Source organism: Odocoileus virginianus, chromosome 33 (genome assembly GCF_023699985.2).
Source record: "Odocoileus virginianus isolate 20LAN1187 ecotype Illinois chromosome 33, Ovbor_1.2, whole genome shotgun sequence".
Taxonomy (NCBI): Eukaryota; Metazoa; Chordata; class Mammalia; order Artiodactyla; family Cervidae; genus Odocoileus; species Odocoileus virginianus.
The window spans coordinates 18161583-18182566 of NC_069706.1; the positions used below are offsets into that span (position 1 = coordinate 18161583).

The following is a 20984-nucleotide window of genomic DNA, read 5'->3' on the forward strand; positions in this document are numbered from 1 at the left end:
TATAGATTAAAAAGGCATCTGGTTTTCTAATTCTAAGAGCCTGAAGTTATACTATCCAATATGTAGCCACTAACCCCCTGTAGTTATTGAGAACTTGAAATGTGACTAATTCATATCAAAATGTGCTGCAGTTTTATAAAAGCATGCCATATTTCAAAGAGAGATCACATTAACATTTTTATATTGATTATCTATTGAACTAATGATGTTTTAGACATGTTTAGTTAAACATATTCACAATTTATTTCACCTGTTTATACTTTTTAAAATGTGCCTACTAGAAACTTCAAAATTAAATGCATGCTTATTATTTCCATTGGGCAGCAGCATCCTAGAGAGTCAGCTTTGGTACATATCAGAGCAGCGTTACCTGTTCTATCCTGTTTTAAACCCCAGTAGCAATAAAGTCTACATTTCAAACATGGAGACTAGCCTTTCTTGCTTAAGTTCTGGGAAGTGGTCAGAAATCTCAAAACAACCACCTCACAGCCCTAGAAAATCCATTTTGTAGCCTTGAGAGCTACAGATGGTTAAGCCTACAGAACCCCCGCCAGAGCCAAATCTGTGAACAAGGATCTCCTGAGTTGGCACTGAGAATTAGAACTGAGAATGCTTCCTCCACTGACCATGGAGAAATTTATTGTTCTTCAAAGGATTGTTGGGAAGATGAAATGAGAGAATCCACATAAAGTATATAACAGTACTCAGTACATAGTTGGTACTCAGTACACTTTAGCTATTATTGTTATTATTTTAATTCCAGGGAATTTCTCCCCCAATCTGTCCATCTAAGTGGCTTATAAGTGAGAATTATTAATGTCTAGGAATGGTTGGGGTTTTTAAAGTGCCCAACTATGAGAATACTATCATCACAGGGGAAGCAGCAGATGGAGACAGGAAGGCTTTCTGAGCCTCCCCTGTAGCACTGTTTAAATGCCATTGATGAGGATACTTTCTATAATGCCATCTCATGGAGAGACTTAGCACTGCTGGAGGGCATCTGGCTACCTCACTCTCTAAATGGGTCAAAGTTCTAGGCAGGTTAGACCCACAGGGAGAGGCACCCATGAGTACCAAGTGAAGCAGCTGTCCCTGTAAAGATCCCTCCGCTGAGGCAGTTCAAGACCCAAAGTCTACCAGATGTCTTCGCTCTGTCCTTTACGTCCTATGCTTATGTCTTGAATGTCAGTACTCCCAGTAAGGGTGCTCTCAGACTGCTTCTAGAGACACTGTCCCTGGTGTTGTGCATGGCTTTCAGAGAGAGAATTTCAGGCCCAGTCAGGGAGGGATCTGTGTAGGGAGAGCCACTCTCCTCTCCGCCTCCACATAGAGCAACTCCCTGGTAGAATATGTTTCAAGGCCATTGCTAGCTCTTGAATGTGATGATTATTTTAGAAACACAGTGAGTTTCCTTTTTTCTTATTAGTATTCACACCACATTTGTCACCCTCACACTTGATTGCTTGTAAAAATCCCATCGTTTTCAGGGAGAATATTTATTATTCTCATTTATGGACTCAAAAGGGCTGAAGGAAACAGTGCAAAATTATCTTGGAACATAGCCTGCTGGATGATGAAGCTGAAGTAGGAATCATTTGGCATCGTTAGAAGCCCCTAGAGATAGACTTTCTCTTTTGTGTAGCCTAGGTCAAGGAACAAGTCCAGGCCCCTCTCATTGTAATTCGAGATCCTTATCATCTTTTGGGGATTCCCAGGTGGTACTAGTCGTAAAGAATTTGCCTGCCAATGCAGGAGACAAAAGAGACATGGGTTCAACTCCTGGGTCAGAAAGATCCCCTGGAGTAGGAAATGGCAACCCACTTCAGTATTCTTGCATGGAAAATTCCATGGACGAGGGAGCCTGGTGGGTTACAGTCCATTGGGCCCCAAAGAGTTGGACACAACTGAGCAACTGAGCATTATTGTCTTTAGGACCCTGAGCAGCCATGTGCTTGGGAAAGCAGATAAGGAGAGCTTTTGTGGCCACTAGCTGGACTAATACTCAACCACCAGCAATGGGGTCCCCAAAGAAAAGGATCAGCCTGTTCACATAGAGAGGCAGGAAGGGTATCACTGCCTTCACCACTCTCTTGGCCTCAAGTAGATTCTCCTTTCAGAAAGAAGAACCTTGCCCCATTAGTGGTTCCTGCCTTCCAAAGGGCTATGGGGACCAGAAATGGGCTGGGCGGCTGGAGGGGGCAGGGACAAGGACCTGCTGCCAGTGCCGGTCTTTCATTCCTGGGTTGCAGGAAATGGTGAGGATAGGGATGTGCTGCTTGAATTTATCAATCTTGATTTTCACATTCTCCGCTAAGCGCCTCGGTGCAGGCATGTCCGCAAAGGTCTTGGTCAATTTGTATATTGTCCTCCACATATTTCCTATTTCTTCTGCGATTTCCTCAGCATTCAGTAAAAAGAGGGGTCCTGAAATAGAAAAGATGGGGTGGGAGAAAGGTCAGATCACCAAATAGTGTTAATCACATGTACCTTCATCCTCTGAATTTAGAATTGTGTCTATGGTATGACTTTGTTAATAAGCACAAGTTTTGGAGTTGGTCTGAAACCTCTACCTAGCCAGTGAAGCCTTGGGCATACTGATTGAACTTTTCTAAGCCTCAGTACCCTGACCTGGGACACAGCGATAATAATGGGTACCTTGGAGGTACCTTGGAGGGTAGCTGTAAAAATTATATGAGACAAGTAAAGTGGCCAATATAATGCCTGGCATAGAATGTTAGTATGGAAGCAATTGTTAGTGTAAGTTGTAGGTCCTATTACAGAAGTACCAAAAGGTGTTCCACAAATGCTGTGAAATATTAACAACTGGAGAATGTGGGTGAATAGGCACATGGGAGTTAACTGTACAGTTCTGACAGATTTTATGCAAGGTTAAAATTATTTTAAAATAGATATTATTTAAAGCAGAAAATGACATATCTTTTAAAAAAAAAACTTTGCCAAAACATTCATTTTCTTCTCCTTTTCTTTCACAGGTATCTTTTAATATTTGGGTTTCACATTCAGTCTTTCCATGCTGCTGCTTTCTTCTCCTTTGATATTTCAAATTAGTATTAACTCTTATATTATGATGTTGCTAATTAACTCAAAAACACTTTCCTTCCAGGGCTGCTGAGACTAAAAATAGATTCATTCATAGAACTTCATTAATAAATAACACTTTATCAGCCCACACAATTTTGTTAAGTAATAGAATATTAAAAATTTTTTAAAAGAAGGAAAAAATGCATATTTCTTTATATATATATATATATAAAGATGCAATATATAAAAAGAATCACACACCATGTTTAAGTGCAGTTTATCACAGAATGCAAGGTTGATTTAACATTTGAAAATCAAGCAATGTAATATATGACATTAACATTCGAAAGAAGGAAAATCACATGATAATGTAAATTGAAGCAGAAAAAGCATTTGACAAAGTCCAATATCCATTCATGATAAAAATCTCTAAACAAACTAGGAATAGAAGGGAATGTCCATAGGCTGATACAGAGCATCTATGAAAACCTACACTATCATTACATTTTTATACATATTAAGTATATACAGCTTTTTATATGTCATTCACACTACAAAAAAGTGGTTAAAAAAATAAAAGCAAAAAACCCATTACAATTAATGGTGAAAGATGGAATACCTTCTCCCTTACATTGGAAATGAGGCAAGAATTTTTATTCTCATAACTTAATAACAGAAAAGATAGTTGGAAAAATCCCCAAATACTTGGGAAATTAAACTACATACTTCTAAATAACACGTGGTCAAAAAAGAAATATCAACAGAAGTTTTAAAATATTTTGAGGTAAGTGAAAATAAAAATTAACACCAAAAGCTGTGAGATGTCACAGCCATTATAATATTCAGTGAAAAGCCTTCCCACTAAAATCTGGAACAAGACAAAGATGTCCATTTTTACCACTTTTATGCAACATAATATTAGAAGTCCTAGGCATAGCAATCAGACAAGAAAAATAAAAATAAAAGGTATCCAGATTGGAAGGGAAAAGGTCAAACTGTCATTATATGTAGATGACATAATACTCTATATAGAAAAGCCTAAAGATTCCACACAAAAGCTACTAGAACTGAAAAATGAATTCAGCATGGTAGCAGGATATAAGATTAACATACAGAAATTGGTTGCATTTCTTTATACTAAAAATGAAATATCAGGAAAGGAATGTTAAAATCTTTTAAAATCTCATCCAGAAAAAATAAGATATGTAGGAATAAACCTGACCAAGAAGGTGAAAGACTAAGAAATACAAAATATTCATAAAGGAAACTGAAGATGATTCAAAGAAATGGAAATTTATCCCATGCTCTTGGACTGAAAGAAACTAAAATGGCCATACTATCCAAAGCAATCTATAGATTAAACATGATTTCTATCAAATTACCCATGACCTTTTATCACCACAGAACTACAACAAATAATACTAAAATTTATATAGGACCACAAAAGACTCAGAATTGGCAAAGAAATCCTGAGGAAAAGGAGTAAGGTGGGACACAACCCTTCCAGACTACAGACAATACTACAAAGTTACTGTAATGAAAACAGCATGATTCTTGGCACAGGAATGACATGGATCAATGGAACATAACAGAGACCTCAGAAATAAACCCATACATATATGGTCAATTAATCTTCAACAAAGGAGGCAAGACTACACAATGGAAAAAAGACAATCTCTTCAGCAAGTGCTATTGGGAAAGTTGGAGAGCCACATGTAAATAAATGAAGTTAGAAAACACCTTCACACCATACACAAAAATAAACTCAAAATGGCTTAAAGACTTACATATATGACACTACAAAATTCCCAGAAGAGAACATAGGCAAAATGTTCTCTAACATAAATTGTACAAAAATTTCATTTGTCTCCCAAGGCAATAGAAATATTAGTAAAAGCAACAATAAACAAATGGAGCCTAATCAAACTTACAAGCTTTTGTATAGCAAAGGAAACCATAACAAATTATTGACAAGGGCTTAATTTCCAAAGCATACATACAGCTCATACGACTCAACCACAAAAAACCAAACAACCCAATCAAAAAATGGACAGAAGAACAAAATAGGTATTTCTCCAAAGAAGACATACAGATGTTGAAAATGTACATGAAAAGAAGCTCAATATCGCTAATTATTAGAGAAATGCAAATCAAAACTATAGTGAGGTACCACCTCAACTGTCAGAATAGCCATCATTAAAAAATCTACAAATAATCAATACTGGAGAGGGTATGGAGAAAAGAGGACCCTCCTACATGTCCATCAACAGATGAGTGGATAAAGAAGATATGGTACACATACATAATGCAATATTACTCAGCCATAAAAAGGAATGAAATAGTGCATTTTGTAGCAACATGATGGACATACAGATTATCATATTAAATGAAGTAAGTCAGAAAGAGAAAGACATTTAGGTTTTTTCCATTGCTTGGCTATTGTGAGTAGTGCTGCTATGAATACATGGATTACAGGAGTACATGGATCATTTTGAATTATAGTTTTGTCTGGATATACACTCAGGAGTAGAATTGTTCAACCATATGACAACACTTTTTTTTCTTTATTACTTTGCCAACAAAGGTCCGTCTAGTCAAAGCCATGGTTTTTCCAGTAATCATGTATGGATGTGGGAGTTGGACTATAAAGAACGCTGAGCACTGAAGAATTGATGCTTTTGAATTGTGGTGTTGGAGAAGACTCTTGAGAGTCCCTTGGACTGCAAGGAGCTCCAACCAGTCCATTCTAAAGGAGATCAGTCCTGAATATTCATTGGAAGGACTGATGCTGAAGCTGAAACTCCAATACTTTGGCTACCTGATGGGAAGAACTGACTCATTGGAAAAGACTCTGATGCTGAGAAAGATTGAGGGCGGGAGGAGAAGGGGACAACAGATGATGAGATAGTTGGATGGGCTCACTGACTCAATGGACATAAGTTTGAGTAAACTCCGGGAGTTGATGGACGGGGAGGCCTGGTGTGCTGCAGTCCACAGGGTTGCAAAGAGTCGGACATGACCAGGCGACTGAACTGACTGACAGACTGATGACAACTCTAGTTTTAATTTTTTGAGGAATCTCCATGCTGTTTTCCATAATGGCTGTACCAATATACATTCCCACCAACAAAGCAGGATCAGTTCAGTTCAGTTGCTCAGTCGTGTCCAACTCTGTGATGCCATGGACTGTAACACGCCAGGCTTCTCTATCCATCACCAACTCCTGTAGCTTGCTCAAACTCATGTCCATTGAGTCGATGATGCCATCTAACCTCCAACCATCTCATCCTCTGTCGTCCCCTTCTCCTCCTGCCTTCAACCTTTCCCAGCACCAGGGTCTTTTCCAATGAGTCAGTTCTTTGCATCAGGTGGCCAAAGTATTGGAGCTTCAGCTTCAGCATCAGTCCTTCCAATATTCAGGGCTGATTTCCTTTATGATTGACTGGTTTGATCTCCTTGCAGTCCAAAGGACTCTCAAGAGTCTTCTCCAACACCACAGTTCAAAAGCATCAATTCTTCAGTGCTCAGCTTTCTTTATGCTCCAACTCTCACATCTTTACATGACTACTGGAAAAACCACAGCTTTGACTAGACGGACCTTTGTTGGCAAAGTAAGGTCTCTGCTTTTTAATATGCTGTTTAGGCTGGCCATAGCTTTTCTTCCAAGGAGCAAGTGTCTTTTAATTTCATGCCTGTCATCACATGTGTGATGTGTGATGTCATCACATCACATCTGCAGTGATTTTGGAACCCAAGAAAATAAAGTCTGTCACTGTTTCCACTGTTTCCCCATCTATTTGCCATGAAGTGATGGGACCGGATGCCATGATCTTAGTTTTTTGAATGCTGAGCTTTAAGCCAGATTTTTCACTCTCCTCTTTCACGTTCATGAAGAGGCTCCTCTTTGTTTTCTGCCATAAGGGTGGTGTCATCTGCATATCTGAGGTTACTGATATTCCCCCTGCAAGCTTGATTTCAGCTTGTGCTTCATCCAGTCTGGCATTTCGCATGATGTACTCTATATATAAGTTAAATAAGCAGGGTGACAATATACAGCCTTGATGTACTCCTTTCCCAATTTGGAACCAATCCTTTGTTCCATGTCCGGTTCTAACTTGCTTCTTGACTTGCATACAGATTTCTCAGGAGGCAGGTAAGGTGTTCTGGTATTCCCATCTCTTTAAGAATTTTCCACACAGTGGAAGGCTTTGACTTATGATACACACAGTCAAAGGCTTTAGTATAGCAGAAGTGGATGTTTTTCTGGAATTCTCTTGCTTTTTCTATGATCCAACGGATGTTGGCAATTTGATCTCTGGTGCCTCTGCCTTTTCTAAATCCATCTTCCCCACAATCTCTTCCAGAAGACAGAAGCAGAAATACTTCCCAACTCATTCTATAAAGCCAGCACTACTTTAATACCAAAAGCAGACAGAGGTGTTACAAGAAAACTAAAGACCAATATATCTCTCATGAACACACATGCAAGAATCTTCAACGAAATGTTAGCAAACTAAATCTAACTCATGTGTGTGTGTGTGTGTGTGTGTGTGTGTATAAAATTATACACCACAATCATTTGGGACTTCTTCCTGGTATGTAAAGTTGTTTTCACATTCAAGTTAATATAATTCATTACATCAACAGGCAATTGAAGAAAAGTCACATGACCATCTCAATAGATTCATAAAAAGCATTTGAAGAAATCTAATACCCATTCATATAAAAACTCTCAGCAAATGAGGAATAGAGGAGAACTTCCTCAACTTGACAAAGAACATCTACAAAAAACCCTACAACTAACATCATACCTAATGGTAAGAAACTAGAATCTTTTCTGCTAAAATCAGGAACACAGCAAGAATGTCCCCTCTCACCACTCCTTTTTCAACATCATTATGTGGTAGTTAACAGATAATGCAGTAAGACAAGACAGGAAATAAAAGTATACAGACTGGGAAAGAAGACACAAAACTTTATGCAATGACACTATCATCTACACAGAAAATAGGAAAGAACAAACAACAAACAGAAACCTCCTGAAAATAATTCACAGCTACAGCAAAGTTGCAGGGTACATGGTTAATACACAAAAGTTAATTGCTTTCCTATATATTATTAATGAACAGTGGACTTGAAATTAAAAACATATCCATTTACATTAGCACCCTCCAAAACTGAAACACTTAGGCATAAATCTAACAAAATATGTACATTGTCTATATAAGGAAAACTACAGAACTCTAATGAAAGAAATTATGGAATAAGGAAATAAGTGCAGAAAAAAATTAATGTTCGTGGATAGGAAAATTCAATGTTGTCAAGATGTCAGTTCTTCCCAGCTTGATCTATAGATTCAGCACAATCCCAGTCAAAATCCCAACAAGTTTTTTTCTAGATACTTACAAAACTGATTCTAAAGTTTATGTGGAAACAGCGAAGACTCAGAATAGCTAATATAATATTAAAGGAGGAGTGTAAAGTTGGGGGACTGTCATTATCCAGCTTCAAAACTTACCATACAGCTATGATAATCAAGTGTATTGTTGGTAAAAGAAGAGACAAATAGGTCAGTGGAACAGAATAGAGAGCCCAGAAATAAGACCCATGATAGTCAACTGATCTTTCACAAAGAAGCAAAGGTAATAAAAAAGAGAATGAAACTTTTCAGCAAATAGTTTTATAATAACTAGATATCCACCTGCAAAAACAAATGAATGTAGATGGAAACTGTACAGCCTTGACACAAATTAATCAAAATGGATCATGGACTTAAATGTAAAATGCAGAACTATAAAAATTCTAGGAGATACACAGCAGAGATACATAGCAGAAAAATCTAGATGACCTTGGGTTTGGTGCTAACTTCTTAGATACAAAACTAAAGGCATGATCTATGAAAGAAATGACAAACTAAACTTTATTAAAATTAAAATCTGCTTTGTGAAAGACACTGTCAAAAGATTGAAAAGATAAGCCAAAAATTAGTAGAAAAAAACTGCAAAACACATATCTGATAAATGATTGCTGTCTGAAATAGACAAAGAACTCTAAAACTCAACAGTGAGAAAACAAAATTAATTTAAAAATAGGTTAAAAAAATGCTCTCAAACCCCAGTTGTTTTAATATACACAATGAAATTTAAAAACATGTAACACAGCTTTATATAAAGATATATAAAATATACATCATAACTCTTAAAGAAATGGGAATACCAGACTACCTTACTTGTCTCTTGAGAAACCTGTATGCAGGAAAAGAAGCAACAGTTAAAGCCAGACATGGAACAATGGACTGGTTCAAAATTAAGAAAGGAGTATGTCAAGGCTATATATTGTCACCCTGTTTAGTACATCATGTGAAACCCCAGGCTGGATGAAGCTGGAATCAGGATCGCCAGGAGAAGTATCAATAACCTCAGATATGTAGATGATACTACTCTAATGGTAGAAAGTGAAGGGAACTAAAGAGCTTCGTGATGAGGGTGAAAGAGGAGCATGAAAAAGGTGGCTTAAAACTCAACATTCAAAAACCTAAAATCATGGCATCCAGTCTCATCACTTCATGGCAAATAGATGGGGAAAAAGTAGAAACAGTGACAGATTTTATTTTCTTGGACTCCAGAAATCACTGCAGATGGTGACTACAGCTGTGAACTTAAAAGATGCTTGCTCCTTCAAAGAAAAGCTATGACAAACCTAGACAGTGTATCAAAAAGCAGAGACATCATTTTGCTGACAAAGGTCTAAATAGTCAAAACTATGGTTTTTCCAGTGGTCACGTACAGATGTTAGAGTTGAACCATAAAGAAGGCTGAGCACTGAAGAATTAATGCCTTTGAATTGTGGTGCTAGAGAAGACTCTTGAGAGTCCCTTGGACTACAAGGAGATCAAACCAGTCAACCCTAAAGGAAATCAATCCTAAATATTCATTGGAAGGACTGATGCTGAAGCTCCAATATTTCGTTACCTAATGTGGAAGAGCTGACTCATTGGAAAAGAACCTGATGCTGGGAAAGATTGAGAGCAGGAGGAGAAACAGGTGATAGAGGATGAGATGGTTGAATGGCATCACCAACTCAATGGACATGAGTTTGAACAACTCTGGGAGATAATGAAGGACAGGAAGTCTGGTGTGGACCAGTTCATGCGGTCACAAAGAGTAAGACTTAGCAATTGAACAACAAATAAAAAGAAATACATGTAAATTTAACAAAACATGTATAGAATTTATATGTGGAAACCTACAAAACATTGGCAAAATGAAGTCAAAGAAGATCAAAATAATTAAATATGCAGTGTCCATGGATTGGAAGATTTCATGGTAAAGATGTCAATTCTTTTCCAAATTGATCTCTAGATGTAATACATTTCCAATTAAAATTCCAGCAGATTTCGTATATAAATGAATAAGCTGAATCTCAAATTTTATACAAAAGATATAAAGACAAAGGTACTGCAAAAGTTGTAATAAAATTTGAAAAAGAAAATGGAATTTATATGACAGTCTCAAAAAGACAAAGCTGTAGTAACAATGAAGAGATCAATAGTTGCTAGGTGTTAAGGCTGTAGAGAGTGTGATTATGAAGGAGAAGTACAAGGAAGTTTATTGAAGTCATTGGAACTGATAAACAAAATATAAAAATTTTAAATATATTATCTCTAACAAAAAGACATGCTAAATTAAAAATACTTCCTTAACACCATAAATATTTTGTGCCTCAAATCAACAAAAAGCATCATGTTTAAAGGTGACATTCTAGAAGAATTCCATTGGAATCAGGAATAAGACAAAGGTGTTCATTATAACTACTGCTTAATTTGGAAGTGCTAGTTAATACAGAAAAGTGAATTTTAAAGAGGTGTGAAAGTGATAAATAAGGTAAAATATTCTAAATGTGTAGATATGATTGAGTACTTGAAAAACTAAAATGCATCCATAAAAATATTATTCAAAACTGAAAATTATTTAAATAAGGTGGTTTACTAATAGAAAAAAGTGAGAGAGCACATAAATAGACTTTAATATTAAACAAGGAATTCAACTGACCAATAAACATTCAACTTCTATTAAAGGAAAAAACACTTTTTTGAGCAAAAAAGTAAAGCCCTCACTTCTCATGTTTGTTGAAGGTATGAGGAATGGGCACTCAAATACTGCTAGAAGAATATTAAATTAAAACATAACTTTTCTGGAAAGCAATACCAATAATAAAAGTAAATTCTAAAATACTTATATTTTTATTACAACCCTTTCTTTGATCTAGCCATTTCACTTCCAGTAATTTATCCTAAGAAAATTCTCATTATTGTATCCAGAAAATTGGCAACAAAGGTGTTCTTCATAGTTGTGTTTATTACATTGAAGCTCTGGCATAAAGCATCAGCATAATAGGGGAACTGCCATCTTATCCTCCCACCACTTGCCTCTCTGAGTCACTACCCAATCCATGGCTTTGAGTGGTTGCCTATTATATTTTATCCTAGCTACAGGTCTGGCTTTTTGATCCCCACCTTTCATCGTTATCACATCAGAAAAATTTAACTATGGTTGCCTTAATCCACAGTATGAGAATATGATAAAATCTGAAGTCCCAGTCTTATTTCAAAACTGGCTGGGTTGATTCTGCTACCCTACTCCCATCCTGCCCGAGTAGAGTGAAACTGCGGCTTACCATTCATCCATTCCTCTGACTTGGTGCTAAACTCGTAGGCTGTCACCCACAGCTGCTCATAAGGCACTTTGTTGGTCATCACAGTTTGCAGAAGAGGGAAGGTACTCTTCTCCTTTTCCAACAGCTCCTCCTCCTTATTGATCAACTGCAGGGCAAAAGGGGGTGCTGTTTATTGGGTGGGTGGTTCTCCTGAACCCTAGAAGCCACCATGGCAAATTCCTCAGTGCTTTGAAAACCAAGTTGAGGAAGATGTATGTTCATCTGGAGAGTAAGACTGGAAAATAAGGTATGAACCCAAGCAAGAAGGTCTCTCTGTTACCTCTGAGGGTCATGGCACCTGAGATCAGTGAGTGAAACTTTACAATAATTGGCCACTTGCCCCATCATCTTTGCTTCCACTGTAACACGTACATATTCCCATTTTCACAAATTTTTATACGTACTTTAACTGTTAACACAAGGTTACCTTCTTGTGCTGAACTGCCTCAAAGGTAAGAACTTTAATGATTAAAGAACTTACTACTGTAGACAACTTCAGGGCAAGTTACTTAGCTTCTCCAAGACTTAGTTCTCCCATTTTAAATAGAGATAAATGAATATATAGTACCTACCCCAAAGATTTATTATGGATATTAAGTGATATATCATATATGAAGTCCTTTGCACATTGTGTACATAATACATGCTTGATACACATCAGCAATTATTCTATTATATTAATAACTCTTCTTTGTGTACTCAGTGACTAACAAAGCTGATATAATGTAGGGGGGTATGGGAAAAGGTAGTTGAAAGTACCAGAGAAAGAACTGGTCAATCAATCAACTAATGCTATCCACCTGACAGGTGATGTTAGGAAAACACATAACTAAGGACCAGAACCAACAGAGCAGTATAGTCATAAGTGCCCATCCCAAGACCCCAAACCTCAAATTCCACCAGTGCTTGTTCCAGGTTCTTTGAAAGCTCATTAAGCTTTTCAACATTGTTCTTCATTTCTTCTGTAGTCATTACTTCACGTTTCCTAAAACCTTCTAGTTCCTTGCTGTAGCCCTCAAGTTTCACTTCAAATTCTGAGCACCTGAAAATAAAGACAATCCAATCATATTTGGATTTTCCATTTATCAGCACTGCTCAGCCATATTCAAGCCTGGGGAGAATATGATCTTCTGATACAATAGATGTAAAACTTACAAATATATGCTATTATATATAATTTGTAATCCTACCTCCCAGAGACAGCTGCTGTGAACCTATCAGTGGTTAAATATTTCCAGATGTTTCTCATACAGGTAAATGTATATAAAATATGTATTACAATATATATGCTATATAATATATGTTGTTGTTTAGTTGCTAAGACATACCTGACTCTTTTGTCACCCCAAGGACTGTAACATGCCAGGCTACTGCTGTCCACGGGATTTCCCAGGCAAGAATACTGGTGTAGGTTGCCATTTCCTACTCCAGTGGATCTTTCTGATCCAGGGATCGAACCTGCGTCTCCTGCTCTGGCAACTGGATTCTTTACCATTGAGCCACCAGAGAAGCCCTGGTGTATATATATATATGTATATGTGTGTGTGTGTATATACACACATACATGTATAAAATTCATGCATACATATTATCTATTTATATATTAGATATTTATTATTAAATGCCTAATTCCAAGAACTGCTCTAGGCATCAGGAATATATTTGTGAAGTACACCCTTACACTCCCTACCATTATGGAGCTTGTATTTTAGTTTGGGGAAAACCAAACAGTAAACATATATGAATGGATGAATGAATGGATGGATAGATAAAATCATACATAGATAAATATGAAATAAAATATTTCTGATAGTGATAAACGCTCTGAAGAACACAGAACAGAGCAGAATGCCTAGTGGACAGAAGTTACTTTAGTTAGAGTGATCAGGGAAGACTATTCTAGAGATTTATCTACTTCATTCATATTATCAACAACGCAGTTCTCAAATTCACTTCTCCCTTTTCCTAAGAGGTAGATTAGCATAGTATTAAGTGGATAGGTTCTAGAGCTGAACTGACTAGTTCAAGTCCCTACATTGCTACACAGTAGCTATGTGACCTTGTTCAAGTCCTTTAAACTCTTTAGGCCTCAGATGAAACAGGGATGGATAAAGTACCTACTCTAGCAGTCAATAAGCTAACATATACAAAATGCTCAAATTGAGCCTGGTACATAATAATCACTATACAAGTGTTCAGTCTTATTCACAGAATTTAAACTCTACCAATGCAGTTTTAACCTCCTTAAATCCTTATTGAATCTCCAGCACTTAGAAGAAGCATCTGCCATAATACCATCAATGTTCATTGAATGAATAAGGGGAATTTGGCATGGAGAACAACTATAGTAACATAAATTTGGCTATTATCTTAAAAATACTTAATTTTGTCATGGCAGTTTTGATGTTCTTTTTTCTCTTAAAAATAATTTAAAAGAGTTAATTTTCAATGGTTCGATTTGAATTTATTTCTAACTACACTGTGTGGTGAGTAGCCTCTGGTAAGGTCCTCAAAGAGCCATACCTCTTGGTACTTCTATCCTTGTATAACCATCCTCTTGAGTCTGGGCTAGAGCTAGTAACTCACTTCTAACAAAGAATATGGCAAAATTGATGGAATGTTACTCCCTCATTTTATAGGCAAAGGTAGTCTCAAGTTGGAGCCATTGGTCATGCTTGATACCTGCAATAGAATAGGACATCCTTCTATTCTCTCCCTCCCGTCTTGCCTTATTAGGCTCCTTCTCATCCTTCTAGTCTCATTTACATGAGCCCTTCCCGGATTTGCCCTTTGAATGCAACCACTGTGCTCCATTTCCCCATTCTTTTCCTTCACAGAGCTTCTGTCTTATCAGCTTTATCTTCCACCTTCCACGTCCCTTTTCTTCTCTGTATCCTCTGAAAAGAGAAATGGATACAGGAGCCCAAGAGGAAGGAAGGCAAGGTGGCTACTGCCTCTCGAGCTTGTTTTTCACTAAAGTTTTAAGGATTCAGAGATAGAAAACATTAGTGCCACGAGACACGTAGCACTAAGTTTTTGCTTTTGTTTTGTGATTTTATACTCTGATAGGTATTAATTTCAGAGAATATCCTAATTAGGAAAAAGTCTCATTCATTCACTCATTCATTCACTCATCAAAAGAGTGAGAACTTGCTATTTGCAAAGCACTATGTTCTCCCTGGACCCCAGAACACAATCTGGGTATTCTCCCTAAGATACCTTTCTTTCTATTCACAAGATGCACTTTCATGGCCAAGAGCAGCTCACATTCCTGAGATGTTTGTCATGTATATTCCAGGTTACTTTTAGGCCCTTGGAACCTACCACTGAGTGGAACAAAATGGGAGGAAAGCTGATTCTCCTGTTGTCCACACAATTATGTGCTGCTGACTGCCTTTTCACGTGGTTAAGATTCTTTTTAGATGTCAAATACAGACTTACACACAAAAATAAATCTCTGATAAAAGCACTTTTGAATTCTTCCCAGAGGGAAGTAGTATACAAACTCAGTGATTATTGTAAAATATTACTGTTTACTATGCTTTACATTTCTATTTTACAAATTTTATTGAAGTACAGTTGACTTGCAATATTGGTCTCAGTTGTGTAACACAGTGATTTGATATCTTTATAGATCACACATTAGACAAAGTTATTATAAAATATTGACTATGTTCCCTATGTTGTGCATTACATCACTGTAAAATATTTTTTATAACTGTTTATACTGTTTTAAATTTTTTATAATTGCTTAGCACATTACAATTTCTAAAGTACTTTCAAATCCATAGTATATACATACATATAAGTATGTCATTAGTAAATAGTAGGTACTCGGGAAATTTGGTTAAGTAAATTGAGTTCTATTCCTAGGACCACCTGAAGTCTGTGGGAGAATATTGCAATAATTTTAAAATGTTATATTGGTGAGAATTCTGGCAAGAAACATAATTTACTCTGATGCTCAAAGAAAGAGACTTCAATGAAGGGACTACTTGCAGAGGTGAAATGTGGGTAGGGTTAAAGGAACAAAGAGAGGAGAATGAAGCATCCAGAGACTAGTAACCTCAGAGGGAAGTCACTATGATCCCTAGGCCTGAGGGGACAATGAGAACTGGAAACAGGAGGAGAAAGAATTGTCATCCAGGAGGGAAGCAGCTACTGGCCAGAACCCCAGGAAGAAGGAGGGAGGGAGGGAGAGAAGCAGCACGGCAGCCACTCTCCAACCTCGAGGGGGCTTTCCACTGGCCCTGCCCGTCTGGATCCAACAGACACGGGAGCTGAAGGCTAGAGACTGCAGGAATCAGCCAACCACGCAGGGAGTGGACAGAGGAAGGTGGATAGAAATTGGGAGAGGGCGTGGGGACAACAAATGGAAATTGGCATTGAAGTAAAAAAAAAACCACTGTGACCTGGGAAAATAAAGTCAAGTCTCTTAGAGAGGGAAGGGCATTGTTCTCATAGAAGATGAATAAATGAGTATTTCTAAGCCCTCCTCGTAGGTTTTCTCAGGATTTATGCAAAAATGATGGACAAGAAGTTTAAGAGTTCACTAAAGAGAGGGCTGAGCCCAGGGTTGCAGGTGTCCCTAGAGCTGCTTCTCTGCTGAGCTCTGTGATTGAGAGCTCAGATACCAAGTGATGGGTCATGCTTGCATTGCCACTCCAAGAAGAAGTCTGGCACTCTCCTCTCACCATAAATGACATGTGTTCCAATTTCTTCCAGAGCTACCCCTCAGTCCTATTAACTTCAAAAGTTACTGTGAATGGTCTTAGAGTAATGTTCTAGAAGTCCGCTCACAGGTAGTGGTTTGAAAGTTAAGCAGTTAAGACTTCTTTAACTTAAAGAAGTCATCGTTAATGTGCAAAAGAAGCTGATTGTTCCTGAATGCCTGCCATGCGCTGGATATCACTTAGGCACCACCTCAGACCATCTGATTTCATCCTTTAACACAATGACACCTCTCACAAAATCAGATGATCTAAGATTGGTTCTACTATCCCCATTTTCCAGATGAGGACACTGAGGCTCAAAAAAGATGGAAGAAATTTGCTCCTGTTCATCTAGCTTTTAAAATGGTTCTGCGTCTTGGTGAGGCATCAAAACCCAGTTCCACTGAAGGGGGAGGCTATGTGTAAGGGGTGAGGGGGTATAGGAGGACCCTATACTTTCTGCTCAATTTTTCTGTGAACCTAAAACTGTTCTAAAAAGGAAAAAAGATGCTTGATCCTTGGAAGGAAAGCTATGACAAACCTAGGCAGCATATTAAAAAGCAGAGACATCACTTTGCTGACAAAGGTCCATATAATCAAAGCTATGGTTCCTCCAGTAGTCATGTACAGATGTGAGAACTGGACCATAAAGAAGGCTGAGCATTGAAGAACTGATGCTTTCAAACTGTGGTATTGGAGAATACTCTTGAGAGTCCCTTGGACTGATTTCCTTTAGTCAGTCCTAAAGGAAATTAACCCTGGTTATTCACTGGAAGGACTGATGCTGAAGCTGAAGCTCCAATACTTTCGCCACCTGAAGTGAAGAACTGACTCATTGGAAAAGACCCTGATGTTGAGAAAGATCAAAGGCAGGAAGGGAAGGGGATGACAGAGGATGAGATGGTTGAATAGCATCACAGACTCAATGGACATGAGTTTGAGCAAATTCTGGGAGATAGTGAAAGACAGGGAAGCTTGGCATGCTGCAATTCATGGGGTTGCAAAGAGACACACCTTAGCAACTGAACAACAAAAACATTAGTTAAAAAAATAAGTTCTATTCATTGGGCTAAATTCTGGGTTCTGGGGACAGTAGCCATTTAGGCAGAGGGAGGAGAAGGCTGTAAGTGGAAACAAACATACACATCTCTTTTGTTGTTTTTCTGGGCAAAAGTTGTTGTGAAGATAGCAACTTCCTCTCTTGGGATTATCCTTCAGTGCAATCTCCCATTCTGTGTAGAAACCCCTGCTTTATCTGCCCTTTTCCTTTCTCCTGAGTATTAGCAAGGATTACAGAATCTAAAGTTGGGCACTGGGGGTTTCATGTGTGATGGGGATGGTAACTGGTGTGAATTTGCTGTCCCTAAACAAAGTGCTTATAAATTGGTATGTGTATGTGTGAGTGTGTGTGCATGCATGTGCACATGCATTTGTACACAAGCATGTCTTTACCAGATACGTGATACTTGGCCCAATTCACTGGACATTGTCTGACTTCTTCAGTATGTGATATTTTGTCACTGTATTAAAATCTTTATTTAGCAGTCAAACACACTTATGTGTCTAGAATAGAGCACAACACATAGTAAAAAGTCATAATACTCAATGAAAAAATGATTACAGGCACATTAGTACTGAATGAGATCAGCTTCAAAACATGCAATTTCTCGGCTACCAACCATGCTTTATTATCCCTGCCTTGGTATCTCACAGATCCACGGTCTCAAATGTAAGGCTGACAATTTTGCTATTATTATTGTAAGGCTGCTCTTATATGCTACTATTTTTGCCTTTTTCTCTCTGCAGCACTAAATTTCAATTGTTCAAGGCAGGGAGGGAAGGCATTGGTTGGAGTTATTACAGTGAAGCAGGCTTAAAGAGAATATCCCTTAGCAGGAAACAAAAGGAAATTCCTTCTCCACCAACTGTAATGAACCTTCACCCATGCATTGCTGGATCAGGGGTGGCCCCAGACAGAACCAGGAACACGTAGCATATTATAAAGCTGGATATCACTTCTTAAACATCAGACTTTTACTATACCTTTTAATGAGGTCCATCTCTGCCTGATCCCTCTTGCTAAGGAGAAGGTTCCGGCTGTTTTCAAAGATATCTTCAATCTGGTCTGGCCAGAGGAACACAGTGCTGTTCAGTTTGATATCCTCTTCTGCAAAACACACACAGTCTGCTCAAGGACACTGCTCAGTTCTCAATGAATTAACTCAGCAGAATAAGAGGTCAACAGAAGTGAGTATAGGGGTGGCAATTAATGAGTGGGCCCATTATTGATGAATGTTACCCAACATTTACTGAGCACTTACCAAGGGCCAGGCTAGAAGGTAGATGGTATGATCATCTTTGTTTTTATAGATGGGAAACAAAGTTAAGCCAAGTGGTCATGGTCACACTGCTAGGAGACAGCAGAACAGATTTCAAACCCAGGACTAACCAACTCCAAAGCCTGTGTCCTAACCACTATGCACTTCATTATCTTCCTAGGCTAGGTCTGAGTAGAATCCTAGCTAAAGTTTGCTACTATTCTTTAAACTATCTCACCTCATCTAAATTTCAGTCTGGGTTAAAGGTCAGTGGTAATATCAACGTCAGATACCCTACCCATTTTATGGCTCTGGTCAGTGAAAATGCACTGGGTTCCCTGTGTACCTTTGGGAATTCAGGGGGTAGAGACCACAGTGAGGGAATCCAGTGTGTGTTCACACGGTCAAGAGCACAGCTTATGAATGTGCAGGTGGATGGTTATGGGACCAATTTTTCACTCCCACTCCCTATCTCTCCCTCCCATAACCATTCCTCCCTAATCATGGTGAACACCAGATAATTCACAGGTATTTCCAGATGGAAAAAGGTCCTGAAATGTGACTTGTAGACGTGATACTAGCTTTTCCTTCAGAACCTGGTCCTTACAAAGTTAGGTCCTTATTGAGTCCTAACTTGGCTCAATAAGCCATGAAGGGGCCCTGACTATTTCTTTCCTCTTAAAATATGCAGGAGCATGAAGGAAAGTGCCCTAGCTTCCTCAAAGGTAGGATTGTGTTAAGATTATAGATGAATGAAATCTACCCATTTATAAAAGGACTCTGCATTTGAAAGAGACTCTTTTAGGAACACCATGCATAAGATGCAAAGACAGGCATCTAAGAACCAGACAAGTCCCTAGATATTTCTTTTTGTCTACCAATAAGATTCTCTTCATTTGATTCAAATTCCTCTGGAAAAGAGTGTGGAATTAGTGTCTCTAATATAGAGACACACTTAAAAAGCAGCTCTTCTGATACAGGTATTTAGCAGGAGGATAGTGAACTCTTCTTTCCAAGCTCCTTATATCTAAACATATAAATATATACATACATTTGCATGTACACACATAACATTGGACTTACGGGGCAAGTCTGCATAGTCCATCAAGAACTCCAGCCGTTCAACTGCATCTCTAAGTTGTCTCCTGAGTTTGAACACGGTGACATCACTGGATTTCTTTAAGAATTCAATGAGGAATACTAGCTCCCCAGTGTTGATAGGAATCTCACTGACTTTGTCGGCAATGATGCTGTACTGATTACAGATGCTACAGGGAAAGTAATAGCCATCATCAACATCTAAAATAACTTTCTTATAAAATCCACTATACTAAGCAGACATGATTACTATTTGGAGATTAGAACAAGGTTTTCCAAATTTTCTCTACCTGCAAATTCTTGATGGATAATATTCACATGTATACCATATTTAGAAATAATAACAATAGAAATGGTAATAATATATGACATGTACTATGCCCTTTACCATGCCCATTCTAATCACTGAATGAGTATTAACTCATTTAATTTTCACAAAATTTTTAAGAGTTAGGAATTATTAATATTACTAACATTTTATAATGGAAGAAATGAGGCTGAGTAACTTTATCCAAAGCAACGTGATGTTTAGGCATCAGAGCCAGGATCTGAACCTGGTTTAACTGATTACAAATCTTATACTATTAACAAATAAGAGTTAAGTCTTATTTGGTTCAGTCTTGGAAGACTGAACTTTTCTAAGAGTCTGTCCATTTCTTCCAGGTTACCCATTTTATTCAACATAGTTTTGGAAGTCCTAGTTACAGCAATCAGAGAAGAAAAAGAAATAAAAGGAATTCAGATTGGAAAAGAAGTAAAGCTCTCACTGTGTGAAGATGACATGATACTATACATAGAAAACCCTAAAGATACTATCAGAAAATTACTAATAAGTGAATTTAGCAAAGTCAGGATACAAAATCAATACACAGACATCACTTGCATTCCTATATACTAACAATGAAAAATCAGAAAGAGAAATTAAGGAATCAATCCCATTCACCCTTGCAACAAAAAGAATAAAATATCTAGGAATAAGTCTACTTAAGGAGACAAAATAACTGTATACAGAAAATTATAAGACATTGATGAAAGAAATCAAAGATTACATAAACAGATGGAAAGATATTCTATGTTCCTAGGTAAGAAGAATCAATAT

At 37.7% G+C, this 20984-nt stretch overlaps 1 protein-coding gene across 6 annotated transcripts in view; it reads right to left on the reverse strand.

The window, feature by feature from the left end:
* Positions 1-20984, reverse strand: part of DNAH3 (dynein axonemal heavy chain 3) — a 236481-nt gene that overhangs the window by 170602 nt on the left and 44895 nt on the right. For all 6 annotated transcript variants that reach the window (XM_070460978.1, XM_070460977.1, XM_070460979.1 and 3 more), the window contains 5 exons: positions 19871-20055; positions 18513-18636; positions 12646-12799; positions 11719-11863; positions 2213-2424 (listed from right to left, as the gene is read on the reverse strand). In XM_070460978.1, the coding sequence (XP_070317079.1) occupies positions 2213-2424; positions 11719-11863; positions 12646-12799; positions 18513-18636; positions 19871-20055 (820 nt within the window). The remainder of the gene's footprint in view (positions 1-2212; positions 2425-11718; positions 11864-12645; positions 12800-18512; positions 18637-19870; positions 20056-20984) is intronic.